The 10991-nt window shown below is 41.0% G+C and overlaps 2 protein-coding genes across 2 annotated transcripts; both read right to left on the bottom strand.

Moving 5' to 3' along the window:
* Positions 1–2096: 2096 nt before the first annotated feature.
* ran (RAN, member RAS oncogene family) lies at positions 2097–4805 on the bottom strand. Its single transcript, XM_069170749.1, is given in 8 exon segments — positions 2097–2488; positions 2662–2832; positions 2957–3144; positions 3254–3379; positions 4148–4205; positions 4207–4233; positions 4387–4445; positions 4688–4805. Coding segments are annotated over 7 exon segments (648 nt in total). The 5' UTR covers positions 4420–4445; positions 4688–4805; the 3' UTR covers positions 2097–2443.
* Positions 4806–6609: 1804 nt separating this feature from the next.
* ndufs8b (NADH:ubiquinone oxidoreductase core subunit S8b) lies at positions 6610–10526 on the bottom strand. Its single transcript, XM_069170750.1, has 7 exons — positions 10442–10526; positions 9491–9539; positions 9336–9401; positions 9122–9211; positions 8139–8311; positions 7784–7912; positions 6610–7155 (listed from the first exon to the last, which is right to left on the bottom strand). Exons 2-7 carry the CDS (start codon positions 9537–9539, stop codon positions 7024–7026), a joined length of 639 nt encoding a protein of 212 aa, XP_069026851.1. The 5' UTR covers positions 10442–10526; the 3' UTR covers positions 6610–7023.
* Positions 10527–10991: the final 465 nt, after the last annotated feature.

Here is a 10991-nt window from a genome sequence, read left to right on the forward strand (position 1 = left end):
TTTCATACTTTTGTAAAATGTCATGAATGCAGCACACAGAGTTATCATAGCAGTGATATAGTGAGGGAACCCGTCAGTTTAGACCTTTCTTTTGGAGTTTCAATCTTAGTAAAGTAAAATTATAAGCAACTGTAGCAGCTGTGACTAAGTGAACTGGCTCTTGATGTCTTTTTTTTTTTTTTTGGTCCCTTCTATGAGCAGGTTTTGCACACCAGGACTCAACGCATGAAAATAAGGTAAGTCTGAGTTATTGCTATTCTTGTCACAATATGGAGGATGTATGATGTTGCACCCAGATCCGCGTAGTAACACTAACATGTCACAGTGAATGTGCAGAGCAAACCTATTGTGTAACCATTGACTGAGCTCTAAATAAAACAACATGGCTGACATCTAGTGGCCTCCAGTGTTATAAGGGGCCTCTACTGTCATTGGAAATGGTTATGAAACCTCCATCTCTGTCTCTGATACCTGTTTCCTTCAAGTTTCCATAAGGAACAGTGACAAACAGCAGACAGCCAGTAGGGGAAAGTAACTAAGTAGCCTACATTTACTTAAGTTCTGTACTTAAGTACGTTTTAGATGTACTTACTCTTACAAAAATCAGTGTGTAGTTGGGGTCACATTTCAGATATCTATGAGTTGTTTACAGCTCCAGCAAACAGTGATTTATCAATGTAAACTTCTCACATGGTTTCTTTTCAATAACTGTTCAAATATCTCACTAAAAGTCAAAGATTAGAGGAAAAAAAAAAATCCCAAAACTGAAGACATATTTGTGGATCACAACTTTGTTTTTTCATCTTTCCTCTCCCAGTAATCATCTGATGACCCTTCAGATTAATTTACTGTCCCTGGATAAAAAAAAAACAAAAACTGGATATATAGTAGTTTAAACTAGTTCCACCTAACCATGCTGCTTACACACTGATGCTTCAGTATTAATAATCAAATTATGTCATATATAACTATATACCAGCCTAAGGGACCAAACCAGTAGTCTTACTTTAATACTTTAACTACATTTTGCTGCTAATACTAACTTTAGGGTTTTTCATGCAGGACTTTTACTTGTAATGGAATATTTATACATTACTCTATTGGTATATATATATATTAAGTAAAGGATCTAAATACTCCTTCCACCTCAGCAAACAACACATGGTAGCTTTCCTTTATGCCTGACTTTCATCAAGCACTCCCATACTTGAATAATACTGCTGGTTCTCCATATTTCTGTCAGGTACTCTGTGGTCATGACCTCGTCCTTAATTTTTTGTGTGTTTGGTCAGTGATTTTGGCAGAATGATGTACACTCAGCATTTCACTCTAGAGTGAACTTGAAACTTGCATTGCTCAAACACTGAGAAAAGACTTTCAGGGGTGCGAGAGACATTTTGTATTGAGTAAAATTTTATAATGATTGCAGATTCATAGAACCAATTAATTTAACTTACAGAAAACCCATACCTGACACTTACGTAAACCATCTTCAAACCTCGAGTCTTTCAGTGATAAAACCCTGCAGATGCCTGCTTTGCAAAGTTTGTAATCTTTCCAAGTAATATAAGGGCTACTAGTACTGATTTAACCTTGAGAGCAAGGGTCCATCATATAACCATCCTCTGCAGATTTGTTCACTCAATTACATGAAAAACATTCATCTTGATTTAATGTACCGAGGCTTCTAAACATCCCTTATGACTGACTCAATAGTGACTTGAATATTCAAGTTAGGTGACCCTGAAGACTTTCCCTTTTGTTTAGATTGTCGTATCAGTTTATAAAGACTTTTCCCCATGTTAAACATGTTACAGAAGTAAAGCATAATTATGAATAATAAAATTCACAACTTGTGAATTATATTTGATTACATCAGTGTAAGGGGTCCTAGTATTGTGCATCCCATCTCACCGTCGCAGTCATGCTTCCTCATAAAAATAACCATCATTAAAGATAACACTAGTGTTTTTTCTACTTTAACAAGTGCAATTGTCTTTGATGAAGAGGCCTATTGGATGTTTTTTCAACTACTTAAGCATCACTGTCACTTCAGAGACACTACCATCCCAGAAATTACAACAAACAAGGACATGTTATATTGAGAATGTTTTTATTCAAAGTTTATTCCCCTTAGTGCTTCCAGTACACCATACAACAGCATTATGTGAGCTGGGTAAGTGCAGCAGAGGGTGCTCGACGATGAAGATTAGCACGTTGCCATGCCAACAACAACACTAGGGTAGGTGTCTTATACAGTGAAATTAGAACCACAACTTTTCCACCAAGTTTTTTTTTTTTTTCCGTAGTTTTAAAACAAACAAAAAAAGTTCAAAAATAAAAAAATCTGAAAAGGGATTTTACAGTAAAGGGGGGGCAAAACTCCAACAACTTCCTGTCCACAGTCAGGGGGGGAGAGGGGGGGGGGAATCCAGGGAACAGGTTAGAGGTCATCTTCTTCATCTGGGAGTGCTGTTTGTGATGCAACCTGCAGAGTGGCAGATAAAAGGTTATTGTTCAGATTAAAAAAAAAACAAAAAAAAAAAACAGTTCCCTGCCAAGCTGCTGTTTGTATACTTAGCTCAGAAGAAGCTGCTGGACTGAAATTACAAACATGCAGTCCCCTAAACAAAGACGCTTGGTGTGTATGGTCATACTCACTTGAAGCTCTTCCTCGTACTTAGCGGCAAGGATCGGGTCCATCTGGACCTCTGGGGGAGCAAGGGCAGGCATGGCCACAAACTCCAGGTTGGGATCGCCAATCAACTTCCTTGCTAACCACAGGAAAGGCTTCTCAAAGTTGTAGTTACTCTTGGCAGAAATGTCATAGTACTGAGGACAGAGCAGATACAGAAGTTAGAAACAACAGCTCAGACCACAAACACACTCAAACGAGCACTTTTTTTTTTTTTTACAACTCGCGCAAAGTGGCATCATTTCTGTGAGCAGTTCTCACCTGCAGGTTCTTCTTGCGGTGAAACACGATGCTCTTGGCTTTGACTTTCCTATCTTTGATGTCCACCTTGTTGCCGCAAAGGACAATGGGAATGTTCTCACAGACACGGACCAGGTCACGATGCCAGTTGGGCACGTTCTTATAGGTGACTCGAGAGGTGACGTCAAACATGATGATAGCACACTGAGCTGTTGACAAAGCAGGAAACACAATATTCAGTATAAGGGAAGATTTAAATGTCTGGTAGCAGAGCAGACTGTAACAACCAGAGCAGCATGACGAGGATGTGAAGATCACCTTGAATGTAGTAGCCATCTCGCAGGCCTCCAAACTTCTCCTGACCAGCGGTGTCCCACACATTATACTTGATGGCTCCTCTGTTGGTATGGAACATCAGTGGGTGCACCTCCACTCCCAGGGTGGCTAAAATTACAAGCAAATACACAAAATGTGAAAACAGTGAAGAAGACCATTATCAAACAATCAATAAGTACAGCCAATATTTGAGACCGGGACCCACTGCCATTGACTCGGCATCCAAACTGAGGTTTCAACCTCAGCCCCTTTTCCCGCTCGTCTCTGGATGGTATCTGGGACCGTTTTTAGCCTCGCCTCAGTCAAGCGAGCTGAGCCGACACTAAAAAGGTGACGTGCCAACAAGCTTGCCCGGCGCACGCTTGTGGAAATTTGTGTCCTGTCCCGTCCCCGGAGGCAAGTTTGTCGCACACGCAGATCAATGTTTCTTCTGACATACCGTCTGTTTAATGAAGCCGGTCTCGTGTCAAACCCTGCTCTCCCACTGATGTGTTCCCACGACCCCCGCCGGTCAGAAAACACCGAAGTGGACGCATGTTCAGAACGACGCTCGTCCCCGAGGTGTTGCCCTAATGCCACTTTAAGTCCCAAGAAGTGTCACAAAAGGCCAAAATTCCCTTTATCGTCAACTTTTGCCTGCGGAAAATATCCCATTGCAGAAGCGAAAGTCGATTTTGTTTTTTTTTAATAATTGCGACGCCTCGGCGGTTCTGTGCCACTCCGGACTATTGAATCTGCAGCGGAAAAAATGAAATCCAGAGAAGTACCTCGACACCAAAAAGCAAGAAGTCGAGCCGATGTGCCGCTTCAGTCCTTTTGTCTGCAACTCGTCTGTATGCCAGTGTGTCATTCGCGTCTCGACGAGGGAATACTCACCAACATATTTCTTCTCAAACTCTCCTGTAATATGCCGCTTCACGAAAGTCGTTTTCCCCGGTGCCTCCATCTCCGACCAACACCAACTGCGAAGGAGGACACCGGTTAGTTCAGACTGGTTGGTACTGGTTCATCACACCGACTGTTAGCACAGCGAGCTTGAAGTAGTGCAAGCTTCATCCTTTTTTCTTTCTCCATCAAATGGGGGGGGTTTACAGTTTATGTACGCAGTAACTTACCTTAAACACCGCCACCGGAACACACTGTGCCATTGAGTCCGCCGTGGTTGCGACTTTATCTGAGTTAAAACAAAACAAGGCGGGAGGGTTTATTAGCACATTCCCCGTCGCCCTCGTCCACCGAGAGATAAAGCAACCAGCCGCGTTTTTAAGATAAGCAAGCGTCAGATGTGACGTTTTAAATAAACACAGTAACCCAAGTTCGCTATAAAAATAAATAAATAAATAAAAAGGCTTATTTTTTTGTTGTTGTTGTTGTGCGGTTTACTTTACGGCTGATGTGGATCTTCCTCCTCGTTACCTAGAGACGACTACTTCTAGCACGTTCTATCCGAGCTAACGTCCCGGCAGCTGCCGTTGGGGCGTTTTGTTTCATCTTCGTCTCGTGTCAAAACAAAACAACAAAAAAAAACAACAACAAAAAAATACACAACGCTTTCACTCACTCTCGACTTTTTTTTTTTTTTGGAGCTGAGCGCTAATAAAAAAAAAAAAAATAATAAAAAAAAATGTCGCCACCGAAACCTCCCGCTTTCGAGCTGAGATCGGCTAACCGGCTAAGAAGCTAACTGGCGTCAGTTTGAGTGCGCCACACGTCGCGCGACCGCACTTTTTTTTTTTTCTCGTTCGACTGGAAACAAAAACGAGACTCGAAAGGAGCATCTAACTGCGTCTCACGCTCAAACCGACTGTTTAAACAGCAGCAGCAACAACAACAAAAACAACAACATCCGAGTTCTCTTTACGCACCACAGCGAGCACACGTAAATATAAAAGCGGCACTTGAGGAACAAAGCGGCGAAATGAGGGCGAGCTAACGCGGCACGGAAGCCGTTCTTCCCGTCGAGCTAACGGCTAAAGTTAGCTGCGAGTTAGCACCTGAAAACCAGCGGCCTCGTCTCGGTCTTCACGTGGCTGCGACGAAAACGCCAACTTTTAAAAATCCCCGAGGCGTAACTCAAGAGTCCCCCACCCCGTTGTTTGCTTTTTTTTTGTTTTGTTTTTGTACCTGACTTTCACAACTAATACACGTAAGACTTTGAGGATGGCCCGCAATGGGAGAAGACGACCAGCGACTCACCGGTGCTACTGCGATGAAGAGAAAGAAGTAAATGGCTGCGTTCGCGGGAGATTCAGCGTGGAGTGTGTGTCGGCTTCCGCCCTTATCACGTGACCCGCACAGCGGTTAAAAAACGCATCTGCCTTGAACCGCCAGGCATCCGACCGACCATGATTCAGCAGTCGTATTCAGCGTTCACGTAAATGTGCTTTTAAGAAAGACACTTGCGCTTGAAAATCGCCCAGTAAATATGACCGGCTTCGGCCAATGTTAAGGCTGGTGGACGTTTCGTTTTATACCATAGACTCCCCATGTTTTTATAAGGATGTCATGACAACTGGGGGGGTGGTGGGGGGGATTTCAGGACTTGTTAATTTATTTCAAAACAATGGGACACATTCTGTAACAAATTATTACATCCATTATTGATTAACATGCTGATTACTTTTATTTATAAATAGTTGCATGTTTGATCTACCAGATCAGAAAATGGTGGAAATGCTCATCATAGTTTGCCAAAAACTGATAGCTTCATCCGATCAACTACCCGAAGCTGATTAGTTTATTATCATAAAAGATAAGAGAAAAGCAGTAAAGTTGAATCATTTTCTTGGTTTGTTCTACAAACGGTGAACCTTGATGTGATTTCATCCAAACTCCTGTTTTGTCCCTCAATAATTTTGGTCATTGCGAATTTGCTCATCTTTACACGACTGCTCTTCCCCTAACTTTGCACACTTGTATGACCTGTGTATAATATGTTACCTGTTTATATTATAATTATAGTGTATTCTATCGAGTATGTTATTTATATTGTATAGTCTATATATATGTAAACAGAACTATACTAATATGTACTTCTGTTTTATCGTGTTGCTGTATATTTGCTGTGTATTGACTGCTCCAGTGCAGTGCCTAGATAACTTGCTGTTACAACATAATTATTTCCACGATTATTGATCCCAAATTTCACAACTTTGGGATCAAAACAGAGTACATCTATCCATCTGTATGTAACAAAGAAAAGCAGAAAATCGCTGCACTTTTAACACCAGATCCAGAGGCTGTACTTTTAGTTTTGATGAATCAATTCAATATTTAACTGAATACCAAATTATTGCCAGTAACAATACTGTTGATTTTCCATCCAATTATTCAACTCATTGTTTCAACACCTGCTTTAATGCAACAGAACAAATGAACAGGTTTAAAGCAGGATTTGTCTTAAATACTCCCAGAAAAAATATTACATTTTTATAGTCTTTCAGAGGTTTCCTAGCTGTGAAATCAGATACAACAAGCTTTAATGTGCTGCAGAAAAAAGTCTGTCAGACTGTGTGCATAGACTGCAAATTCAGCATCAAAAAGTACAATTTCACATCATTACAACACAAGACATATAATTTGTGCGTGTTTATATTTTTCCTGAAGTGTTGTCGACAGATTGTGAGGCTGCAAGGCTTCACTGCACATTTATTACCTCATAGCTACAGCTTTAAACCTACAAGTAATCTCTTTAATGCATATTGGGATGACAAAATGTATTCTTTTCCTGGATGACAGACACAACAGTCAGTCTATCTGTACAGGTAGTCTGCCTGTATGTTGGCTGCTATCTCAGCCTCCCATCTGTCTCCATTGTTGAGCAGCTTTTCCTTGTTGTACAGCAGCTCCTCGTGGGTCTCCGTGGAGAACTCAAAGTTTGGACCCTGACAGAGGGATGGAGGGAGAAAGCAGACATTGAAAGAAATGATCCACAATGCATGATTCAGCATACAGTGATGATACAATAATTTAACCTCGATTCACACAGTTAAGTTCTTCTTCGAGTTAAGCTTTGAACCTGTATCAAACAAACTAGGTTTAAGTGCCCTTATGTCTAAAAAATACAATATCCAGTCGAAAGTGTGGTGACAACATGAGGAATTAATTCTGTTGCTTTTATGGGTGGATAGCGGTGCACAAAAAGACAGAAGTTGCTGTCTAAATAATTAAAGAGCGAGCATGAAAGTGAGGTCTAAACCTGCCTGTTTTTACCCTTCAAGACAAATGACTCATCGTTATTTGAATTGAGGGGTTGTCTGTTTTGAAAAGTTTTAAAGTTTCTGCAGTAGGAAAAGATTCTGTTAAAAGATAAAGCACTTTGTTTGAAGCATTGCAGGCATTGATTGTTGTTTGCTTGGCATCCACTGCACTGAACTACCATCAGACATGTAAGTTTGAAAGTGATCTCATTTGCCAAAAATTCCTCTCGCACAAAAGACGTGACAGAAATATAGATGTTTGTTTGGCTCTGTCAAGCTTTCCATTCAGTAGACAATGTACACGTTTTCCTACCTCGACGATGGCATCGACAGGGCAGGCCTCCTGGCAGAAACCACAGTAGATGCACTTGGTCATGTCGATGTCGTAGCGTGTAGTTCTCCTGCTGCCATCAGCTCGGGTCTCGGCTTCAATAGTGATGGCCTGAGCTCAACATGATGAGGACAGGGAAGAAACAAAACCAAGCGTGCAACATTTGTTGAGTTTGCTGTTGTGGTTTATCTACATTTTCCAACAATGAACAATGATAAATTCTTTGCTTTAATTAAAAAAAACAGCACCAACAAGTTCTCCATACATTCTTCGTGGCATCCATCACATAACACATCTCTATCTTTGTCACAGGAACCGTGTGTGCGCTTGTGTTCACCTGAGCAGGGCAGATGGCCTCACACAGCTTACAAGCGATGCAGCGCTCCTCTCCATTCGGGTAGCGGCGGAGGGCATGCTCGCCGCGGAAGCGAGGTGACAGAGGGCCTTTCTCAAATGGGTAGTTGATGGTGGCAGGTTCACGGAACAGGTAACTCATGGTCATCGCCAAACCTGCAGGCCGGTGTCGCCAAAGAATCAAAAGAGAGCAATGACGGATTTATGGAACTATGGGGGTGTTAGTATCGTGTCTACAGTAGTTTTTCATTTCAAGAAATCCCATTAGAAGACCTAAATCACCAATATGCGAGGCCATCATTCAATACTTTCCAACCTTACTGACCTGGCTGTGGCACACAGCCACTCCCCACGTGTTTGCAAGAGTTAAATACGTTGTTTTATTTAAAAAAAAAAAAAAGCCATGTTTTTAAGGTACGATACTGTAAGTCTTACTGTAGGACTTAACTGTAACTTCCTTGCCATTCAGTAGTTGTATGTGATTTGATTTCCTCTCTCTCATTAAGTCAAATAAATTAAAAGCTGCAAATTAATATGCATTTGGTATAGTCGTGCATACAAACTGCTAGTGTGTGAGGAATTGACACAAGGATCACCTCACCCAGTGCAAACAACAGTTTAGCTCAGTTATTTGTGTTAAACAGTTTCAGGTCTACTATTTGGCCCAGGGCAATACGCTACACCAGACTTTGGCTGTTTAGGAAATACTTGTTAGTCATTTAAATCCATTGTTGGTCTTTTCATGACATATGTTATGCTAATACCTTAAAAGAAAAAAATGTCACTTGTTATGTGGTTGTTCAATCAGTGTTGATGGAGTCAACTGAACCAATACATTCCTGTCTTTTGACGCATACGGTGGATCTACCGGCTAACTGAGCTGTCTGGACAGCCGGGAGACAATATCCCTCTAACTCTAATCACGGTGACCAAGGCTATAAGCACAGAAAACAAATTTAATGTGACCTCTGAAGAGCTCAGTCCAGAGGAGGGTGGTAGCAGCCCGGTCAGTGATGGATCTCAGGTCTGTTGGCAGCTCCTGAGCATTTACATACTCTGCCAGCAGGATAAAGGAAGACACGTGTGAGGTTAGAGCCTTTTAAACATCTATTACATGTGGTCGCTGCACTGAAAATGCCACAGCCCTGTATGAACAGCTTTGGTGTGTAGCAGTACTTACTGTAGCCCTCTCTCTGCACACTGACGCTGAATGACCGCAGGGCACTGGGGCCATATCCAAACGCGCCTGCAGTGACGCATACAAATGTGACGTGAACACGCCTGACTTTAAGCAAGTGGATATATTTAACGTGTCAATCACACTTGCTTCTGTACCTTGCTTTGAGTAGCAGTGGATAAGACGCAGATTCAGAGCAGAAGACATCTGAAATAGTTGAGACTCGTTAGAAGAACTAAAAATACACACATTAGACAAAAGGAAACCTCCATTGTTGCAAACAATAATAAAAAAATAAAAAAACCCCGCTAAGGTTAAAACAAAGAGAGGAGGGAGGGAGGGAGAGAGAGAGAGACTGCCAGTTGAGCACGGCCATCCTGTAATCTGGCGCCCCAAATCCCCACTGTTACGTCAGCGATTTGTCACGTTCACGAGGAGCCAGCAGAATGGGAAGAACAGAAACGCAAGATATTTTCTGTGATTCAGGAGCCTTCACGGACTGTCAGCCATCAGTGATGGTCAGCCGCAGTCTCAGACCAGCGTTCACCTTGTAACTTTCTCACGTGGGCAGAAAACTTGAATGGCTGAATTAGCTATTTTTTAAATCACGTCAAATATTAGTTGGCGTTTGTTAACAAAAAAGTACCAAAACAATCTACAGCTAACGTCACTAGATTTGCGTTAATGTAATAATAAACCGACCACGATACAAATTTTGGAGCCAGTTTTGTTGACACTTGAGCAAAATTTTCGGACACGTTGAATTAGGCGGGTAATATGTGGTTTGTACGATAGACATAAACGCGTCCTTCAAATTTAAATAAGCGTTAGCAAGTAACGTTACCACCATAGACTGTATTTTTTTTTTTTTAACTTATATTTCTCTAATTGTATTAATTTATTCAGAAGGCGCATTTACGTCATACCAAATTCCGGATTCCTAATACTATGCTTAGCAACTTACCAGTTATAAGAGAAGGTTAATTAGGGTCATGTGGCAAACTACGGATAACAACACAATAAACTCAACGTGCTCCGTATTTCTGACGCCTCAAATAATCACCAACAGGAAACAGTTCACCTTTATAATAATATTTAACGGGACTTACCGCTGACACAAATTTTAGATGATCAACAACACGCTGCAGACCCTGAACTGCGCAATTGTATTTACGCTGCGTTCAAGGGCTCCTCGTTAATTTCCCAATTCACTCTCAGCTAGAGAAATGTGGTGTACCAAAACTGCCAAAATAAAAAAGAATAATAAAAAAAAACAATACGTCATTCAATAAATTAATTAATATGGCATTAAATTCATCAAAAATAATAGGCCGATGTAGATTAATTAATTGATCAAATGTGACATAAACTGATATTTCTATCTTAAATTCCTTCTGTATTATCATTTATCATGATCAATTCTCTTATTTATTTAAATTCCCATTTCATTTTCCATGTATTAAATCTAGATGGTAACCTATTATTTTACCTCTGCATTTTCACCACTTACTTATTTCTGACCAGAGGTATCCATCGCTATAGTGAGTCTAAGAATTAGCTTTGGGTTTTTGTAATTGCAATATTTCCTGCAATCTACAAAAGCAGCATACATATTTGAACAAGAGGATGACTTTTAAAGGGCAGAGAAGGCCAAATTAT

This window comes from Embiotoca jacksoni, unplaced genomic scaffold, assembly GCF_022577435.1.
Source record: "Embiotoca jacksoni isolate LCO1_2020_lvr unplaced genomic scaffold, fEmbJac1.0.p SCAF_5, whole genome shotgun sequence".
Classification (NCBI taxonomy): Eukaryota; Metazoa; Chordata; class Actinopteri; family Embiotocidae; genus Embiotoca; species Embiotoca jacksoni.

Coding starts and splice junctions, on each gene's coding strand:
- ndufs8b (XM_069170750.1), bottom strand. CDS start 9,539: ATGTCTTCTGCTCTGAATCTGCGTCTTATCCACTGCTACTCAAAGCAA. Junction 9,402..9,490: donor CCACTGCTACTCAAAGCAAG/GTACAGAAGCAA, acceptor GCGTCACTGCAG/GCGCGTTTGGATATGGCCCC. Junction 9,212..9,335: donor TGTGCAGAGAGAGGGCTACA/GTAAGTACTGCT, acceptor TCCTGCTGGCAG/AGTATGTAAATGCTCAGGAG.